The 21423-nt window shown below is 35.6% G+C and overlaps 2 protein-coding genes across 3 annotated transcripts; one reads left to right on the forward strand and one right to left on the reverse strand.

The window, feature by feature from the left end:
* Nucleotides 1–810: 810 nt before the first annotated feature.
* On the reverse strand, nt 811–7028 carry LOC100184179 (protein disulfide-isomerase A4-like). 2 transcript variants are annotated; one of them, XM_009861696.3, is made up of 12 exons: nt 6893–7028; nt 6293–6468; nt 5850–6009; nt 5285–5511; nt 4780–4897; nt 4282–4440; nt 3613–3764; nt 3348–3499; nt 2917–3011; nt 2338–2484; nt 1720–1913; nt 811–1356 (listed from the first exon to the last, which is right to left on the reverse strand). In XM_009861696.3, exons 1-12 carry the CDS (start codon nt 6987–6989, stop codon nt 1150–1152), a joined length of 1884 nt encoding a protein of 627 aa, XP_009859998.1. In that variant the 5' UTR covers nt 6990–7028; the 3' UTR covers nt 811–1149. The 2 variants fall into 2 exon arrangements, with proteins under 2 accessions (XP_009859998.1, XP_002130820.1); XM_002130784.4 differs by having other exon boundaries at nt 6293–6471.
* Nucleotides 7029–9226: 2198 nt separating this feature from the next.
* On the forward strand, nt 9227–20334 carry LOC101243178 (sushi, von Willebrand factor type A, EGF and pentraxin domain-containing protein 1-like). Its single transcript, XM_018813615.2, has 18 exons — nt 9227–9378; nt 9682–9882; nt 10267–10449; nt 11189–11374; nt 11633–11821; nt 12375–12554; nt 12810–13022; nt 13385–13573; nt 14341–14514; nt 14803–15012; nt 15266–15451; nt 15913–16098; nt 16875–17066; nt 17450–17632; nt 17901–18077; nt 18450–18632; nt 18956–19132; nt 19513–20334. The coding sequence occupies exons 1-18, from the start codon at nt 9318–9320 to the stop codon at nt 19584–19586; spliced, it is 3144 nt and encodes a 1047-aa protein (XP_018669160.2). The 5' UTR covers nt 9227–9317; the 3' UTR covers nt 19587–20334.
* Nucleotides 20335–21423: the final 1089 nt, after the last annotated feature.

The following is a 21423-nucleotide window of genomic DNA, read 5'->3' on the forward strand; positions in this document are numbered from 1 at the left end:
AATAATATTAAATAGTAATATACCGGTATAAATTACAATAGTTTTAACTTAAATAATACTCAACTTAAAATCTTGAAATACAATCCATTTTAGTTGCAGAACTAACTTCAACCAACCGTCCACGTAGTGTAACTGCCACGCATTGGAAAGCGAGTGTTTTGTAAGCGAGGACTGTGTGCCAATCAACCAAAAGCGGGGAGGGCTAATCAACTTGGAAAATGTCCTTGGAGGCATTTTTAGTGTTGCCTGATGTTTTTCTATCCGCTAACGGCGCATGATGGCATTGTTTTCAACAAACACCTTTGTGACCTTATAACGCGGTCGAAAGAGCCGACATGAACTATTCCGGAGTTCTTCGCGAAGTTATAAATTGTGAACAATTTTTAGTATGTGTTGTTTTAAATCGGAAACACCTATATTAATCACAGGGTGTCTGGAGCTGTATAAATTGTTGTTTCCGTAGCTTTTTTTAGAATCACTTTGCCGTCGCCGTGGCAAAGTGGTTAGCGCGCCTCCCTGTAATCCAGAGGTTGTGGGTTTAACGCTCGTCGCTGCTACTATTGTAGGCGTATATGTCCTTGGGCAAGACACTTAACAGCAATTTCTCCAACCCAGTGGTCATCATGAGCTGTCCAAATTATCAGCCATACATAAAAAAATAACATAAACACCCACAAAGTAACATACATGGTAACTCGTAAGCTTGCACGAGCCGTATGAAGTTTTCCGGCCACACAAGGATAAAGTAAGTTACATTCATCCATTTTTGCTAATTTTCTAAAATAAACTATTTCTAAACATGACACAAAATAACTATAAATAAATTTTATTCGGTACAACTGTTTGGCAACTTATTTTCCAAGAAGGTTTTCATGTGGGAACACTGTAGCAGTTTAATTGCTTCATCTGTGTAATAAGCTTCAGAAAACAAGTTTTAAATTGAAAAAAGCGTAACCAAGATGTAATACCCAAAAAGTGTACGTAAGTTTTGCGTTTCAAAATATTTGTACGAAAAAATAAGCAGTTTTAGGTGTTGGTCATAATTTTTCAAAATTTTACTAATATTTTCATTTTTTCGCGGAAAAAAGTGCATGATAACTGAAACTTTGCAGAAAAAACGAAATTTTTCATATATTTCGCTCTCTTGGTTTAAAGTTCGTCTTTAGAGCTGCTGAGTTTCTCGTTAACAAATTTCAGGAGATCGTCAAGCTCTCTACCGCCATCGTATTTCACTGGTTTATCTTTGGAGCCCTCTGGTGCCCAGTACAACGTAGGAAAACCTTCTGCTTTATACGCAGAGTGAGGAATGTCGTTTGCAGTTGCGTCCATTTTGGCAATTACTACTTTGTCGTTGCCCTGAAAATGGTAAATTCTCTATAAACAATACAGTAAAAAATAGGAATACACAAAAAAGTTTATTTATTTTATTTAGGTTGGGAAAAAATGGGGCACTTTTGAACAAAGAAAAATTTCAAGAATTATAAAACTGTATCCTCACAACTCCCATAGACCAGTGTTAATTGTTAAAACACTATCAGGATATTTTTGGATATTATCTGCTAAAGATGTCCCATCTTTACCAATTAAAAAAACAAACATTTAGGTACAAATTTAGATCAGTGTAAATTAGACAATGGTAAAAATTTTTTTTACCAAAATAGACACAAAAAAGATTTCCAAAACTAATCTAAAAATATTCCTCCTACAGAATCTCCTTACCTTTAATTTCTTTCCTAGTTTTTTAAACACTGGTTCAAGTTTTTTACAATGGCCACACCATGGTGCATAGAATTCTATTAGGACGTTCTTTTTTCCCATCACAAGTTCATTAAATGTGTCACCAACTACAACTTTCACTGCTCCACTGTTTTTCTTTGGTTTTGGAGCAGATTTAATTTTCGGTTTCAATTTGCCTAAACAAAAAATGTAAAAACTATTTTATTTTTTTTAAATTAAAAGTGTAAAAAATAGAGGCATAGGCACCAAACCTGGGGTGGCACGGTGGGTTAGCCTACTCTGACATTTTCTGTATCGAATTTTTCAGTATCAGTAAACATTACAAGTTTTACACCCAATTAAATTAGTTTCGAGGATTGTGCGTTCAAGTTACCCCGCACAAGCTTTGGTTTAGGCCTATATTAGGTACACCATGGAACCTAGAACTTGTACCAAAGTTGACCCATTACCCGTTTAAAAAAATAATAGGCAGGAACTATAAAAATAAAGTTGTAAACAAATTTTTAAAAATAAAAGTTTCTTCTTCACTTAATTGTTGGAATTACCACACCAGAGGTCTTAAAAAGTGTAAAAATAAGCAAAAAAATCATTTTGAATAACCTGCTAAGAAATCTTCGACAAATTCTTGTAGAACCTCTGCATCAAACTCCTCATTCGGTTCCATGGGATATTTTCTATCTTCATCATCATAAGCGATCACGTTTATCTCTTCGGGTGAATCTTCCAAACCAACTCTCTTTAATTCCTCTGTTTGGAAAAGAGGGTAGTTGTAAGTGCATGTATTATTTTTCTTTTTCCCAAACATTTTCTTTACAGGAGTTTTTTAATCAGATTACAAAAATATGTTTACAATTTAAAAAAAATACTTTGTTTGGGAAAGAGGGTAAACTAAATTGTAAGCATATATACATGTAATATTTTTCTTCTCATAACAAAATTTGTCTGACAAGATCGATATGGAGTATTACAGTATTATAAAATTCTAAAAAAAACATTATTAGAAATTTAAAAAAAATGAAAACCAAAATTGAAAAATCGAATAAAACAAAAAAATGTTAATTTTGTAAAAAAATAAAAATGTGCCAAAAAAATAGTAAAAGGAATGATAATAAAAAAATAATTCTGGTAAAAAAAATTCAGGTGAATTATTTGATGCTTGTTTTCTTATTCAGATAATACCTTGGAAATCTTCTTCATTGGCGATTGCGAAAGTAACTTTTTTAAATTGATTTGCGACTTCCAAGACTTTGTTTCTCCAAACCTGAGTTGCCACTCTGAATATTGTGAATATTAAATTAATTTAAATGAATTTTATCCTTGCATAGCTGGAAAACGACTGTCGTTATAACACGGGTGTTCTGTTTTATACACCTCAAACTAGCTTATGATTTGCCACAAGTTAAAATTTGGTAGTGTCTGTGACATGACTTGAGGCAGTTAACAAAATGGCAAAAAAACATAATAAAAATAAATCAAATTACACTTTAATGGTTACATATGCTTGTCTAATCTAAAACACCAAAAAACCTGTCTTAGGCAATGTAATAGCAAGAAAAAATTTTGCACCGTGATGTAAAAAAATGTAAAAAAAAGTCACAATAAATAAATACCTGTAATCAAAACTAAAGTCCACACCATAATACACAACCACGAGAGGACGTTTTCCGTATCTCTTGTCTTTATTATCTCTCGTACGTTGTCCAACCAGTGGTACAGAGTGAGATGAAAAATATTTCTCGAGTTCTGCTTTTGTTGTGCTTTTCTAATAAAATATTAGGCACACATAGTAAACAATCATGTTTTTTTAAAAAAAAATGGAAAACAATTTTTAGATATAATATATATATAATTCAGAAATTCTTAAAGAATCCTTACAGAAAAGGGAAACTTGTAACTTTTCTTCTCATATTTTGAATGAAATCGCTCGGGATGAAACAGGACGATCTCTCCTTCTGAACATCCAACATCGTCCATCACATCTTTGTTGAACGTGTGGTGGAAAGTGTATTCGGATCGAAGGCTGTTGCCTGGGTGGATGAAATGTTAAATGTTATGATGTTGAATTATGTATTGTTTTGTTTGTAGTCACATTTTTAGCTTAAAACTTGAGTTATGTCCCGAAACAAAGAAAAAAAAAAATGCTTCTGATTGTATTTGTATATCTTATAGTATTAAATATTTTAAAATAATTAATGCAAACAGATCCACAAATGTGATTGTGGCGGTAACACTGGGTACAAGGCTCAAAGCTACCATTCCAAGCGTATGTGTCATTAGGTAGAACACTAAACCCTAATTCTGTAACCTGGTGGTTCCCTTATGGGTTGTCTAAATTGTGGAACCATACAATAAATAAATGAACACATACATAATTAGTTTTCACATAAGTGGTAACTTGTAAGTGGGTACGAGGTGTATGAAACAGAACACCAGTGTTATAAGTTAAATAACGACCATCAATGCCTTGAAATGAGAGTGATCCACTTATTCCTGTATTAATTTTAAAATCTACATACACTGATCATTGCTCTATAGATATCTCACCAGAATCTTGGTAAACTTCCAAGTTAGTATCATCAGCACCATTGAAGCATCCAATGATGGTAACATCAGATGAATGATGAAGTATGTTTCGGATCGCTTTCACAGTTTCTACGCTCGTGGAAGGTGGTTTACTCTGCTCCAACATGTAGTTCACGATGCCTTGGAAAAAAAAAATTTTAATAACTTAACAAAAAAATAGATAATTTAAAGTTATTGAGATTATTTGAATAAAAGACTGACAATACCATTTAGGTGTAAAATATATTTCTTTTATTTTACAATTAGTTAGACTTGATTTTTGTCTGTTACGATTTTTAGCACCAAATCTTTATTGTAATTACTGATATTTCTATAAACTGCAGTGGTTTGAAAAGAATGTTTCATTAGCTTCTATATATATTGTTATCGTTTTTAAACTGTGCAATGTATTATACAAACACTTAGCATTAAATTCTACTTGATTTACCTAGTTTCCCAATTTGAGGAAAAAATACCAACCTGTTTTATCCCGACCACCGTCATATTCATATGCGCGTCCGCGTCTAAACAACTTAAGTGTGGGGTAACCCGATACATCGAACCTCGTTCCTAGGGCAGATTCTGCTGTTGCATCAACCTAAATGTTTTGTGCAAATTATGGATTTAATTTTTGACAATTGAAAGAACTTTTTGTTTATCACACAAAATGGTTTTAGTAAAAAAGCGTTTTGTTAGGTGGAAACCGGTGTGAAATATGTTTTAGGCTTCATTTCAGTTCTATGTCTGAACAGTTTTTACCCTACTGTTAGGTGTCTATACAAACAAACAGACCTAAAGTGTATTGAATACCCAGCATTAAGTAAGAGGTTCTATGAGTTTGACAGTGATAGGATAAACTGTATATCAAGAAAAATTTTACTAAAAATTAAAGCATGACACAGCTGACGCCTATTATCAGTTCAATACATTTTAAACTTTTGCATTTAACACCAACAATACGGCAAAATATGTAAATTCCACCTACCTTAGCAAGAGGTAACGGCGTATCCCGATTCTTTAACTCCTGAGCAGCTGCCTCGTATTCGGGGGCGAGCTTCTTGCAGTGGCCACACCATGGGGCGTAAAACTCAACCAGAATAATGTCAGCGTTGTTCACCGTCTCGTCAAAGTTTTCGGTGGTGAGTGTCAATACTGCCTCTGGTGGTGGCTTCCAGTCAGGGTCCGATAGCTCCATCACTTTTTGCACGACAGCTGGAAAAAGGTTTTCATTTTTAACTCTTTTTTTTACATAAATATCATAGGCCTAAATCTGGGTGGCAGAGACCAAAGTAAGCAGGCCTACCCTGGATTTGTCTACACTGAGTTAAACATTAGAAGCATTAAGTTAGATTTGTTTCATAGAAATATACATCTATCTAACCCTGACCCCACTGCATTGACTATTATGTAAACTATTGTCTGAACTTGGGCTGAACATATTGACTAAAATTAGATACAACATATCGACATACATTTTTCAGGAATTTAGTTAAAAAAGCGATGTAACAAAATTCAAAAAATCGATTAGTACAATTAGTTGAATAACATACCATCTTCAGTCCTTGCGCCATCATATGTGATAGCTTGATGTTCTCCATCAACTTTTTTTAGAATCTTTACAGTTGGATACCCGGTGACTTCGTACCTCCCTCCTAGATCTTTACTTGCTGTTGCATCAATTTTCGCAACCGCAACTTTTCCCTCCAAAGCCTGGAACAGTTAACAAAATGGTAAACATTAACTTACACAATAATAATCCCTTTTTATTGCCGGCATGAATTTATAAAATTTGAAAAAATTGTGTAATAGTAATAGCATACAATTTGGTATAAATTGGTGTATCCTGGGTTCTGAATATGGGATCAGTCTATTATTCAATGAACTATCTGTCCCAGTGTCAGGGTAATGTTTCTACTTCAGATGAAAATCCACTCAAACAAATTGTGTAAAAAATATCCTGAGCGCAAAAAAAACTTTTTCATTTGCCAATTACCTGTGCAATTTTTTCATATGTGGGAGCAAATGTTTTGCAGTGGCCGCACCATGGGGCGTAAAACTCCAATAAAACAACTTCTTTATCTTCGATGAAAGAATCAAAATTATCATCAGTTAAAACGTAAACCCCATTTTCCCGTTCTGGTTCAGAGGGCGCAGATTCTTCTTCCTCGTCTTCTAATAGAAAATGTTAACATAGAAACATTATAAAATCTGCCTCCATACGTATATATGGAGACTACATAAAATAGCGAATTTATTTTTGTAAATTTAAAATTTGTATGCTGTTTTTATGCTTGATTGTATTTATTTTTGTAAAATAATTTTGTTTCCAAATGGCATATTTGCGTAGAATGTCTTTTGTATAAGACTGGGGCTAAAAGTCTAAAACAAAGGTCCTTTTACAGGTCTAAAACTTTTTACAGAACTAAAACAAAGTGTGTGGAAATGAAATACAATTACAGAAACCACTTGGTAGTTAGGAGCTATTAGTTATGAGACATGGGCTATAGTGAATATATGTGGTTACAGGTTAATGCGTTTGCCGAAAATAAGGGGAGAGATGGTTCACTAGCATCGAGATTTCATTCTTAACAACCTGAATCATCATTCTCTTCTTCATCAGCTTTGCTTAAACTTGCTGTCAGCAATAAGCCAAGAGATATAAGAAGTAAAATGTTTTTCCACCGATACATATTTAAACTTACCAACGCGAAGATTCTACCTTAAAATACCTGGAATTTGAAGAATGTCATTACTTTAAACATCGTAACAAAGTATTGAAACTCATTATAATCACTTTATGAAACATTTTATAGTTACACAGTCAATAAATGAATGAATGTCACTAATTTACTGTCGCGTGGCTGGGGAATAACAGTCCTAATAACACGGGTGTCTGTTTTCCCGTCCTGCCCGATTACGAGTTACCACGTAACGATTATACTTTACTAGCATCACAACATAAGTGGTTCATATTATTTAAATCAGTTTTAACTAGTTTAAACTAGTTCTGTTTCAGCCCACAGACTCAAATACAAATGGCAAAGGCACCGGTTCGGATTTTACACCTGACCGAATAGACACACATACATGTTGTGAATAATGGACCAATCAGAAGCCTGAACGTTGCAACACGTGTACTATTGCATCTTTTTTATTCACTCGACCGTGGAAGAGTGGTCCACCTTTTAATTTTTACCGGGGAGTTTACACCGGGGTTTTACCGGATACTTATCATTTGCCTATTGGAATGAAGGCAGAATATTAACCAATATGTAATAATATGGATATATTGCTAATCAATAATATTATATGAATGAATGTAACCTATTTATCCTAGAGTTTTATACACTTCGTACCTGCTTATACAAGTTAACGCGTGTGTAACTTTCTGAGTAAGATGTGCCAAATAGAACAACACAATTTTGTTACCAAGAAACAGAAAATACCAGATGAAACGACAGTCGTTGGAACACACCACAAATTAGAAAAAGACATATTTATGACATTATTTATTAACAGCAAACTGTTGTTGTATAATTAAAAAAACAAAACACCCCCGATTCAAATAAGTTATAACGTTAAGCTTATACGAACGCATATCATAACAAATACATTACGTTATGATTTGCATACATAACAGCCATTATCCTAATTATCACTTAGCAAGAATAAAGTGCCGACGTTCTATGGTTGGTAGGTTTTGCCTAGCAATTTGTTTATTAATGCCGAACCACCACAAAACGCGGCGTATTTACGTAAACAGTTGTGCAGACCCTGGCCGGCAAGTGTATTTGTACGATCGTTATATCGTTTAAAACCAAAGGTGAAATAGCATTAAGAAAGTGTATAAATATATGGTACTGTGGGGCAAGACGGAATATACCGCGTTAACACATAAAACTCACGTTTTCTGAACGCGTTTTTAAGAAATAACAACGCTGTTTTAGAGTCGCGGCGCAATACTGTTATATATACAATTCTGTAAAAGATAAGAAATTTTTTAAAATACAACCCCATCTCCCCCACCTAGATAAACACTTCGAAGTCGTTATAGAAAATGCAGACTAAAAGGTCTGTATATAGCTATACAATACACAAACATGGTTGTTTTATCACATCCTGAAATTGCACGTTATGTATAAATTATGTGCGGTTTTCCGGATGCCATGCGGTTCAGAGTCCGTGTATATGTTTATATACAGACTAATATGATGTACATTTATTAATCACATATTACCACAATAACAATAACACGACCATAATTCGAGGACGTAAAACAATATATGAAGTTTAAGACCATAATATACGGGGTACAAATATGTGGCAATTCCTATTCATTATACACTCATACAGTAGGGTGGGGAAAGATGGGACACTTTTTCATTCTATTTTCTCGTCCCGTTTGGTAGTAAAGAAAGAAAATTCATAGAAATGTACAACCGTATCCCTCACGACTCTCGTAGGGCGTTGGTAATTGTTTAAAACACGATCAGGATATTTGGATATTATGTGCTAAAGGTGTTCCGTCTTCCCCAACCCTACTATATCATTAAATTCCATTCGTTTTCTAATGGTTTTTACCATTTGATTTCCAATGAAATGTTATTTCACTTCCATTTCTTTTCTAATGAATAAAACAAATCATTTCAAAATGTTGTACAAAAGCGACAGCTTCATAAATCGTAGGCCTGCTTACCGTATTTGCAATCACTGCAAAACAACTTTATTAACGCGAAACTTTTAGGAAGATAAATATTTCGTCGAAATTTTAGCAATTCGACAACGCAAAAACCGCCCGTTGAAACGTCACAGGCTCTTCTTTTTCTGCCTATGACGAAGATCCTGCGGTAACAACAACGTCGAAAAGGATTGCATTACATTTATTATTATTATTAGTCTCTATTTATGAATTCGTCAGCCAAACACCGGCAGCATTATATATTTGAGGTTTACGCGAATAATTGTAATAGTTGTTGCATATAGTTTAAGTTTAAGGTTTATAGGAATAGCTTATAAAAATGCATTTTAATACAGTAGCAGTTTTTGCTTGCCTCTTTGCAACATGCAATTTAGTTAAAAGTAAGTATAGCAATTTGCTGTAAAATACTAAAGTGCATTTAAACATTATTTTTAATTTATAGTAGGGCGGGGGAAGACGGGATACCTTGTGTATTTTAAACAAAAATAACGATCTATGGAAGTCTTGAGAATACGGTTTCATAATTCTTTGAATGTTCTTTGTTTACTACCAAATGGGACGTCGGGGAAATAAAATGGAAAAATGTCCTATCTTCCCCACCCTTTTATAAGATTAAAAAATTACCAGACTTTTTAATCTATAATAACTGCAGCTATTCTTAAATACTTCGTTTTATATTTCAGGCAGCTATGCAGTTAACTGTACCGCCCCACCGGTGTCTGTCAATCTTGCTTACCACCCTGCCAACTCTCAATACCTTCCGACTTCCCAAGTTACTTATCATTGTTCTGACGGCAGAAGTGTCATTCCCGCATCTTCTAGAACCATAACATGCATGGTATCGGGGTCATGGAGCATATCAGTTGCTCCTACCTGTCAAGCAGGTAAATGGTAAAGTTTTTAACTAAAGTATAAAGTATTTTTTTATAAAATTTGTACGAGAAAATGTCGTTTATCGGTAAGAAAAACTAAAAAATTAAAAATTCCGCAAAAAAATACCCTCAAGAGTTATATGTGGTTACTCGTTAGTGGACACGATGTGTATAAAGCAAAACATCCGTTTTTTAACAACCGGTTTTGCCCCACCAAGCGAGGATAAAGAATTTACATTCATTCATACCTATATTCAGGTAGCAGTTACACGTCAATAAAAAAAGGGCCAGTAAGAAATTGGGCTTTAAGACATAACAAGACCGGCCTATAACTTAAGTTTCCCACTTTATTCCCGTTTAGTCGAAATTAAAACCCTGAAAATTTTATTCTTACAGTTTGCGTGAAGCCTCCAGCAATAACCATCGGGTCTGGGAGTTATAGCCCCATGCAAAACACGTACCAACCAAATGAAAACATCACGTATAGCTGTAACGGTACGACGAGATTGGTGGGTTCAGCAACTAACATTTGTGGAAGTAATTTTGGTTGGTCAACAGTAGCCCCACAGTGCGATATAGGTAAATATGTTTTCTGTATTACTTAATAAACTTATGCGGTTTAAGGCGTGGCACCGCGTAATAGAGAAATCTAGTAGGCCGTGGGCGCGGCTATTTTGTATTATATAAATATCTTGAATGTGCGCATAGTTGGTTGTATTAACCGTTCTTTTTTTACAAAACAATTAAGATGTGATCGCAAAACTTCGAGTTATAGCAGAGTGGGGGAAAACGGGACACCTTTAGCACATAACATCCAAATACCCTGATCGTGTTTTAAACAATTAACAACGGTCTATATACTATATGGGAGCGCGATGATACGGTTTTATAATTCTTTAAAAGTTCTTTGTTTACTACCGAATCGGACGAGAAAATAGAATGAAAAGATGTCCCATATCCCCCCACCCTAAACGGCTTTGTCCAGACTTCCCTAATAACTGTTATCGTGGTTTAACAACTGTCGTTTTATAAGTACTTCTGGTATTTTGTTTGCTTACCTTACCTACGTTATAAAAGTTCTGTCATATTACAATATATTATGAAGTAAAATAGGATACTTTTAGCACCTAAATAGCCAACTTCCTAATCTTGTTTTAAACAAATAACTTCATTTTTATAGACGCGGGACAACGGTTAAATAATAACGTAAATATTTCTTGTTTTATGCTCTAAAACGGGACAAAAAATATGACAAAAATATCCCATCTTACCTCACTCTACTATGCAGAATTTATAGCTTATGATATTTACTATTCAGCATGTTCCGCTCCGCCCCCACCTAACGCTAACAGTAGCGTGGGGCTCAGCTCAGCTTCTTTTCCATATAGTGTTGGTACAACGGCAAAGTATTCTTGCAGTCTGGGTTACAGACTCGTAGGAATTGAAACCCTCACTTGTACTTCCGAAGGATGGGTGCCAGCCGCTCCCCCTACCTGCCAACTCGGTAAGAATGTAATGAAAAGATTCTAATCCCATTTTGTAATACGTAATATGTTTAAAGGATTGTATCTTACATATCTTTGTGTGGTGGGTCAACGACAGTCGTTGTAAGATGGGTGCTCGGCTTTATGCACCTTTGGCCGCTTAAACGAGTTACTAAATATGTGCCTTTGTGGGTGGATATCATTACTTTTTTTGAATTTTTAAATTTAGTTACGGGCTTCGATCCATAAACCCGGTTAATAACGTAACCTTTTTGCAGTCTGTCTAAATCCGCCCTTGCCGGTGAACGGGACTGTTTTACCGAATGTACCTGCGAACTCTGGTTATGATTTGGGTACAACTATCAGATACACCTGTACTGGTACAAACAACATTATCGGTTCAAGTATAAACATATGCCAGAACGACGGAAGTTGGCGTTATGCTGCTATACCCGTCTGCTCCAGCGGTGAGTAATTACACAGAAAGTTTAAGACATTACAGGAAAGGTTTTTAAATTTAGCAATTGTTGGTCAAATACACTAACAAATATAGTCTGGTGGGATAAGATGGATAATGATTTTTAAATATCCCATATTTACTGATTTTTTAACAATTCGCTACGCTCTTATATGGTTGTTGCGGGTTAAGATGGGACACCTTTAACACATAATTTTTAAATATCCTGATCGTGTTTTAAGCAATTAACAACGGTCTATGGTAGCTGTGAGGATACGATTTTATAATTCTTTGAATGTTCATTTTCACTACCGAGTTTAGACGAGAAAATAGATTAAAATGGTGTCCCATCTTCCCCTAGCCTACTATATATAATTCTGTAATTATTTTTTTGTTTACTATATATACAAACAGGACGATAAACAAAAATGGAAAACATAAATCATCATATACCTCTTACTACATACAAATTATATTTGTGTACAATAACTGGTGCTGTAAATATACTTTATGCAATCTTCAAACTAAAACCTTCAAAAATAAAATATGGTTTTCTCATGCAGTTTGCTACTCCGCACCAACTATACCGAACGGAGATTATATGCCGAAGCAAATCTACGCGAACCCTGGAACTTCTGTATCTTACAGCTGCAATACTCAATCACACCAGATTCGTGGGTCAATTCAAGCTACCTGTCAAGCGGCTTCTCTAACTTGGTCTACAGCCCCCGTTTGCCTAACAGGTATAACTCAATTGCTTTGAGTTAGTTAGTTTGATTGGTAAAACCGCCTTTTTTTCTAGTCAGTTGAAAAAAATTGAGTCCGGTATTTTGTAGTCTTTGAAAAAAATGAATCCTTAATTTTGTATAGACTTTGAAAAAATGCATCCTTTATTTTGTAGTCTTTAAAAAAAGGAATTTGTTTTGCAGTAGTTTGTGAAAAATGAATCCCTGTTCTTGTAGTGTGTTAAAAAAAATGAAATTTTTATCCTTTTGTAGTGTGTGGAAATCCACCCGCTATAGCAAACGGGATGAACTCGTTGAACGGTGGCAACGCATTTCTTGAGGGGGACAAAGTAAATTACACCTGCAATGCAGGTTATAGGATAACACCTGCGCTTTCTACGATGAACCCGCTGAACGAAAACACTTGCACGTCGACAGGAAACTGGGCATACGCTGCAGCTAATGACCTACCGTCGTGTGAACCAAGTAAGTTTTGATATAAATTAGCAGAAGTATCTAGTTATGGGTTTGGGTCATATTTGCTTCGGGCATAGGTGTTACAGGTTCAAGGCTCGACGATACTACTATTGTGGTCGTATATTTTTTGACAAGACATTTAGCGAAAAATGCATATGTGGCAACTCGTATAAGCGTCACGAGGTGTATAAATTAAACAACCGTGTTATAGCGACTGTCGTTGCCCGCCACGCCGAGGTAAATAAGTTACATTTAATCATTTTTATAACAGTGATAAAATGTATTTTCGTAATAATCGACTTTTGTTCTTATTTTGACCATTTTGTTACTGAGTATATATGGACTGCTACGATCCAATAATACATTTACAGTTTGCACCAGCCGTCCGCCTGGCATCACTGTAGGTGGCGGATTAACGAATGGATCGCCACCTTATGCTGTTGGAGTCACAGTAAATTATACATGTATGGATCCAAGTCCATCCCTACCATTTGGGAACATTAGCAACAGATGCGTGGCGTCAGAAACTTGGGAAAATGCTGCTCCAATGTGCCTAACAGGTTATTGCATTTATTACTTTAAAATGTGTTTTAAACAATTAACAACGGTCTGTGCCTACCCTACTATTTTAAAAATACTTGTTTATATAGTACTGTGGTGGAAGATGGGACACATTCTGCTTATAATATCCAAATATCCTGATCGAGTTTTAAACAATTTACAATGGTCAATGGAAGTCGTGACGATACGGCTTTAGGATTCTTTGAATGTTCTTGATTTACTACCAAATGGGAAGAGAAAATAGAACGAAAAGGTGTCCCATCTTCCCTCATCCTACTGTATTCATACCAGTTATGTTTCTCCTGAACTTCCGTATATGTAAATATACATGCATGTTATTATAACATTAAAACATATGTATTGTATTCCCAATCAACGATAGTAAATTACATTTAGGCTTCCGAAAGCTAATCTATATAGTAACCGGAGAGTTCACATTTCCTCCTGCAAAATATATGCTTATTATTATTATGCTCAATAATCATTATATTATCACATGTTTATTATTACATTTTCGATCTGACGCCTATATTCGCTCTAAGAATCGAAAAACATTTTTATTCTATTTTCTCGTCGCATTTGGAAGTAAACAAAGAACATTCAATGAAATATAAAACCGTATCCTCACAACTCCCATAGACCGTTTTTAATTGTTTAAAGTTTAAACAATATCAGGATATATGCCTACTAAGCTAAAGGTGTTCTGTCCCCTTGCCTATTCCACTATATTATCACCCTACTATATGATTAATCTATTTATTCACAGCGTGTAGACCACCGCCGACATTAAGCTTCGGCTCATTTCTTCCAGTGATGACGTATTACAACGCTTCAGCAACTGTCAATTATACTTGCAACAGTGGTTTTACTTTAATAGGCAGCAACAACGTTACTTGTTCCAATGTTTTAACCTGGAGCCAACAACCAATTTGTGCAATAAGTAAGACTTTAGACACAACGTATTTTATTCTGAAACACGAACTGTTATTTAATGATTACGTGTGTGACGTTTCACTGCTTTGCCGAAGTAAGGCGAACTGTATGTCCATTTAGTACTACACATACCACTCAAAACTGAAATGGCATTTTAACAATGCTGTTTTCGTAAATAATTCCAGACCGGTGTTTTTTCACAAAAAAAAAAGAATTTTTCTACAAAAAAAACGTATACACCGTTTTATTTACAGGTACAATGTCTGAATCCTATTCATCTTATCGTTTGTTACAGACTGTCCTTCGCCACCTACTATCACGAACGGTGCAATTCAAAACCTAGTGTCTGACTACAAAAACGGAGACAACATACAATATGTTTGTAATACAAACTACGTTTTGACAAGTCCACGTTTTGGGACCAATTATGGCGGAAACAACACTTGTCTCCCAACAGGAATGTGGATGTATAGAACACCAGACTACTTGCCAACATGTTTGCCCGGTAAGTTTAAAATACAAAGTAAAGTATGTTATGTCAATTATTGGCGCGTTTATCGTATATTATATATTAATAACACACAAAACTATACGTGGTAACTCGTAAGCAGACACAATGTGTATGAAAAAGAACAACCGTGATGTTATAACGACTATCCTTGCCCCGCCAACGAGAATAAAGAAATGTCATTCATTCAATTATTCAATCAAATGCAATTATACAATCATCACTCATCGTTTAAATATTAACTATACAGGATGCGTTAACCCCCCAATGATTGGAGCCGGCAACGGATCCATCACCCCTGTTAAGGCGTCATACGTGGTTGGGGATATCGTACAATACACCTGCATGCCACCGTACAGAATAATCGGCACCACCAGCAACGAATGCGTACAAGCTGGAGACTGGTTACATAACGCTGGACCAGAGTGTTACGACGGTGAGCAATGTTATAGGAGTGATCCTACTATGAATCAGTAAACAGAGATTTGGGTCCGAGGACCGACGCTGCTACCATTGTGAGCGTATGTGTGCTTGGGCGAGACATTACCGGCAATAGTGATCACTAATGGGTGGTCTAAGTTGTCATCCATACATAAAATAAAAATTCCCTCCAAAAACAGTCACCTATAAAGTTACATACCTGGTGACTCGTAAGCGCAGGCGTGAAAGGTGTATGAAACATTATACACCCATGTCATTTATAACACCGATCGTTTTCCCAATATGCGAGGATAAAGCAAGTTACCAGTTACATACATTTAAACGCTATTCCACAATCAATAAACTAAACACTTTATTGCCCTTTCTTACGATTTTTCGACTAAAAAATTACAGATTTTTTAGTCCTGCTTTTGCCTGCTCAACAATATAGTCTTAACGCTATAATTCACTCTACAGGTTGTACCGATCTGCCTGTAATTGCTTCCAACGGCAACCACATGCCTATTGGTCGTATCCACCCAACGCAAACCAATGTTACGTACAACTGCTCAGAAAATTACTCGCTTAAAGGAGAAGTGAATAACCGTTGTTTACCACAAGTCCATACGTGGAGTCAACCCACTGCACCAATGTGCCTTAGAAGTATGTTTGAATTTAAATAGAAATAGCATATTAAGAAGTACATTATATCAATACATAGTACAGTGGGGTAAGATGATACTATTGATGGTACTATATATATTCTATATATCCAAATCGTGTTTTTAACATTCAACAGCGCGAGTCGTAAGGTAACAGTATAATTCTTTAAATATTCTTTAAGTGGGAAAAATAAAAAAGAAAACATTTACTATTTTACTTTAACTTGCTATAATTTTGAGTTAGGCTTATTTGTTTATCCACATTTAAATGGGTGTTTATGTATTTGTACGTATACTGCATATTATACACCTATAGGACTTTATTCTGTGTAATAATACAAAAGCGCTATTGCTTTTCCTGTGTACCAATACACTGTATAGTACTGTGGGGGAAGATGGGACACCTTTAGCACTTAATATCCAAATATCCTGATCGTGTTTTAAACAATTGACAACGGTCTATGGTAGTTATGGGGATACAGTTTTATAATTCTTGGATTGTCTTTATTTACTACTAAAAAAGAGGAAAAAAAAAAACGAAAAGGTGTCCCATCTTCCCCCACCCTACTATATATTATTGCGGCAGTACGATTTTAAATCGGTTTTCATTGGTAAACTATACACGTAATTAAACACAATCGTAACAGAACGTATTTGGCCGCCTGTGTTTTTCTACCAATTCGCTCAACGCTAAAGCTTGTGCCAATTTTAGGCGAATCTGACGTAATGGTAATACCGTAAACGTCTACTGAGTAATACATCAACATTTCGTATTAGATTGCCCGACACCACCACAAGCAGCTGGAGGCACGACTACAGTTGTTGTTGACCCGATACCCGGAAAATCAGTTGCTGGCATGAAGGTTAATTACTCTTGTCCAGCCAACTACGCAATGCAAGTAACGATCATGGACAATACGTGTAACTCATTGGGAGCTTGGGGCTCTGCTGCACCGGTGTGCGTGAGAAGTAGGTTAAACAGTGAACATTCTAGCATTAATTCTAGTATGGGTTATATATGCGATGACCAAGCTGTAGCGGTTAGCGCACTTTCGTTCAAGGCTCGATGTTGCCATACCGTTGAGGCCGTTTGTGTCCTTGGGCAAGGCACTTAACTGCAATTGATTTAACTCAGTAGCCCGTTCTTGACTTTCTAAATTGTCACCTAAATTTCTAAAAAATAAATATCCACAAGTTGCATATACGTGGTAACTTCTAGACGGACACAAAGTGTATAAAAGAGAACATCCGTGGTATAACTACCCCCGTTACCCTACCACACGAAAATAAATAAAATACATTCCCATATTATGATCATAAATACCGTTTACTAAAAACGTTTCTGTTTTAAGGCTGTGGTCCCCCACCAGCGGTTACTGTCGGCACGAATACATTCTCACCAAGCAAAGCTGTTTACTTGCTCAACGAAACGGTTACTTACGTTTGCGGCAACGGGTTGACTTTAGTTGGAGAATCCACAACGCTATGCAAGAACGATACTACATGGACGGGCACTCCTCCACAATGCTTTGCTGGTAAGACAGTCTTTACTTTCTATTTCACTTTCGATTAAAAACAATGGCCCTCTAGCTTAATTGGTATACACTGAATTTAATTTGGTTTCAAAATATGCTATTTTTAAACATCTGCGAGAGAGAATGCTCTGCTGCAGTAAAGACTGTTGTATAATTAGGTACTTAGTTTACAAATGGGACGACAGAAGAGAATGAAAACATTGACCATCTTACATACAACCTATTATAAACGGAGTTGTACATATAAACCCATATATTCCAATTTTAGGCTGCCAACGTCCTTTTACTGCAAACGGTTCCTTAGTTTTGATACAGCCTGATCGAGCGAGTTATCTGGAAGGAACAACAATTACATTCACTTGCAGATATAATGCTAAACTCACTGGAAGTACAAACGCTACATGTCAACGCAACACCACTTGGGATGCACCTTTGCCTAAATGCGGTTAGTACATATCGCTTACTGCTATACGTAAGGCTGTACGTCCATTTAAAACATAGTATAAACAATTTAGTTAACTTCGTTTTCCTAAAACCTCCAACACAGTCAGAGAATGTGTACTACCAAAATGGTTCATCAACAAAACACGTAGCAAGTAGCACTTACCACGCTTTAGGCCTAGGCAATGGCAGATTAGGAGCGAAACGAGGAGCACACTAAGAGCAAACGAGGAGCACGTTTATTTATAAGCAGTCTGTGTGTTGGTGTAATGTGCCGAATCTACCCCAATCATTAGGTCCTGGAACAAGGACCTCACTCGTACAGAACTTAAAATAAGACTACATTACACTATTTAACAATTTAATTTCTTTTAAGGATGTGGACCACCGCCACAAGTTACTGTTGGTAATGCTACACTAACTCCGTCCAAGCCAGATTTCATGCCGGGTGAAGTCGTCACTTATACATGTGGGTGCGATTTGACGCTGGTTGGAAAATCGACAACAATCTGTCAAAATAATAACACTTGGTCTAACCAATCGCCACAATGTTTAACTAGTGAGTCTCATGATCTATATTCTATATTGTTTTTAATGGGAAATATCGAAAGTTGCATTTCTTAATGAACTTTAGTAAAAATTGGTTACATAAATGTTTGCGCAATGACAACGTGCTGGTTAGAGCGGGCGCATCTAGACCGGAGGTTATGGATTTGAGGCTCGATGCTGCTATTTTTGAGGATGTGTGTATTTTTAGACAAGACACTTTTTGCTTAAATTTTTGGTTGCTAATTGGTTGTCTAAATTGTAAGGCATTGATAATTTTTTTTTCATTTATTCATTTAGCACGATAAGTAACGGTTTTATTTTTATAAATTTCAGAATGCACCCGCCCCACTATTGCGACCGGTTCTAAAGTACAGATACAACCTGACCAACAAGAGTATCTGGAGGGAACAAACATTACGTTTACTTGCGCAAACAATGTAACTCTTACTGGTGCTGTGAGTTCCACATGTCTTGGCAACACAACGTGGGATGCTACACTGCCAACATGCGGTAAGAATATTTCGTACATGATAACATATAGTAGGGTGGGGGAGATGAGACACCTTTAATATCCAAATATCTTGATCGTGTTTAAACAATTAACAATGGTCTATGGGAGTCGTGAGGATATAGTTTTATAATTCTTTGAATATTCTTGGTCTGCTACCAAATCGGACCAGAAAAATAGAATGAAAAGGTGTCTCATCTTAAGTAGTTATAAATAAAGAATATTTACAGAATAATTTTATGTATCACCATTACTCTTAAAGAGCGTTTTTAATTGTTAAAATACGATTCGAATATATGTTTTAACTAAAATCGGTTAGTTAGAAATCATCCAGTCATTGCCTGTCACCAATTAATGTTTTTAATTACACCTTATTTTACAGGCGTCGTTATTCAAAAGATGTCATTGGTACTGACATTATTATGTGCTGTCCTTGTCGCATTATTGAGCCACTAAGTCAAACAGAAAAAAAGGGTTTTACGGAGATTAGAACCTTAACTGCAGTTATGCAACATGTGAAGACTTTTATTGTGTATTATTTTCTTAATATGTTATATTCGCATATCTACAGTTCATGCTGCTATAATACGCGAGGCCCTTTAAAAGCTAAGAAAACTATGTAGCCTATAGTAGAGTGGAGTGAGATGGATACCGTTAGCACATAATATCCGATATTTCCTATTCGTGTTTATAACAATTAACAATTAAACGCCCTTTTAAAGTCGCGAGTATATGGTTAAATAATCTTGTAAAAACATTTTTTACTACCAAATGGGAGAAAAGAGAATGAAAATATGCACCATCTTACCCAACCTATGCAACAACAACAATTGAACTTACTTTACATTTCTTGGTCAAGGTCAAATTATTTTTACGGTCGTACGTAATTTTACATAGCTTCATCTTATACCGTGAAATGGCATGAGGGGGTAGCACTGTAACGGAAATTATTTTTTAATTTAGCAGTTGGCATTTCAATGCCTTGAACGTAATGTATGGATATGTGTGGCCTAGTTTTATTTATAACGCAGGAATAAGCTACGATGTGTATATAAAGAATATAGATTGGTGTAAATTTTACACTTGGTTTTTTAATCTACAATGCTGCGTATTAACCTTTCAACACTGTATATTACTGTTTATGTATATGAGCAATAACAAATATGAAATACATGCATACGCTGTTAATAAAGTTGGATGTATTGCGTGGGTGTAAAGCGTGACCTTTAAACGTAGAGAGGCGTTCCCGTCTCTACTTCCGACATAATAAAATTGCTCAAACGCGAAAAACAAAGTTCAAATCGTTCACACGAGTGCAAAAATGTTTTGTCGCTAGAACGTATTTTGCACTATACTTTTACTACGGTGGGGGAAGGCGGGACACCTTTAGAATATAATGGGAGTCATAAAGATACAGTTTTATAATTATTTGAATGTTCTTTGTTTATTATTTAAATGTTCTTGGGACGAGAAAATAGAATAAAAAAGATATAATAAAATATATTAAAATAACGTTTTCAATATAAAACAAAAATATGTTTTGTCGCTTTCACAAATTTTGTTTTGTATATCTAAATATAGAGTTTTCAATAAAGCAACGAAGTTTCACCCGGAGAAATAAAGTTCAAATCTATACTTAGCCGGTTACGATCGAGTAGACACCTAAAAAAATACGCCCGGAATAACCCAAAATATTTTTGTGCGACGCAACGAACGGTCACGGCTAATTAACTAAGCTATAACCAAAGGGTCACACACATGGGTAGAGCGTGCGGCCGTAGACCAGAAGGTGTGTGGGTTAGAGGATTGCCGTGGCAATCGTTGTGGGATTATGCGTTAAAACACTTAACGGGAATTGCTTGAACTCAATAACAGTCTGTCCAAATTATCAGCCGTACTTTAAAAGAAACAATACAATGTAGAAATACTCACAAAGTTATGTGTATTTGGTAGCTTGTGATCGGACACGAGGTATATGAAATATACCACAACGGACATATTTGTCCCATGGCGCTTAAAGGTTGCTCCAACCCAGTGGTCACTAATTGGTTGTCAAAATTGACAGCCATACATTGTAAACTTTTAAAAAATCAATAAAAAATAATTGAACAGTTACATAGATTATAACTCATATAAGCGGACACGATATGTATGAAACAGAACACCCACCACGCCAAGTTGAATAAGTTTTATTCATTCAAGCGCTCGTAAGTAGAACAAATCTACACAAAAGCCCCACTGATCAGTTATGAACATTTATTGTATAAAAAGACACGCGTTACAGTTTACATTG

This window comes from Ciona intestinalis, chromosome 10 (genome assembly GCF_000224145.3).
Source record: "Ciona intestinalis chromosome 10, KH, whole genome shotgun sequence".
Lineage (NCBI taxonomy): Eukaryota > Metazoa > Chordata > Ascidiacea > Phlebobranchia > Cionidae > Ciona > Ciona intestinalis.

Bases quoted from the DNA above. Each gene is read 5' to 3' on its own strand.
- LOC100184179 (XM_002130784.4), bottom strand. From the start codon at position 6,989: ATGTATCGGTGGAAAAACATTTTACTTCTTATATCTCTTGGCTTATTG. The intron at 6,010-6,292 runs GTAATTGGCAAA...TAACTGTTCCAG, and splicing joins CATATGAAAAAATTGCACAG to GCTTTGGAGGGAAAAGTTGC. The intron at 4,441-4,779 runs GTTGGTATTTTT...TTTTTTTCCAAG, and splicing joins CGGTGGTCGGGATAAAACAG to GCATCGTGAACTACATGTTG.
- LOC101243178 (XM_018813615.2), top strand. From the start codon at position 9,318: ATGCATTTTAATACAGTAGCAGTTTTTGCTTGCCTCTTTGCAACATGC. The intron at 17,067-17,449 runs GTAGGTTAAACA...TTCTGTTTTAAG, and splicing joins TGCACCGGTGTGCGTGAGAA to GCTGTGGTCCCCCACCAGCG. The intron at 18,633-18,955 runs GTGAGTCTCATG...TATAAATTTCAG, and splicing joins ATCGCCACAATGTTTAACTA to AATGCACCCGCCCCACTATT.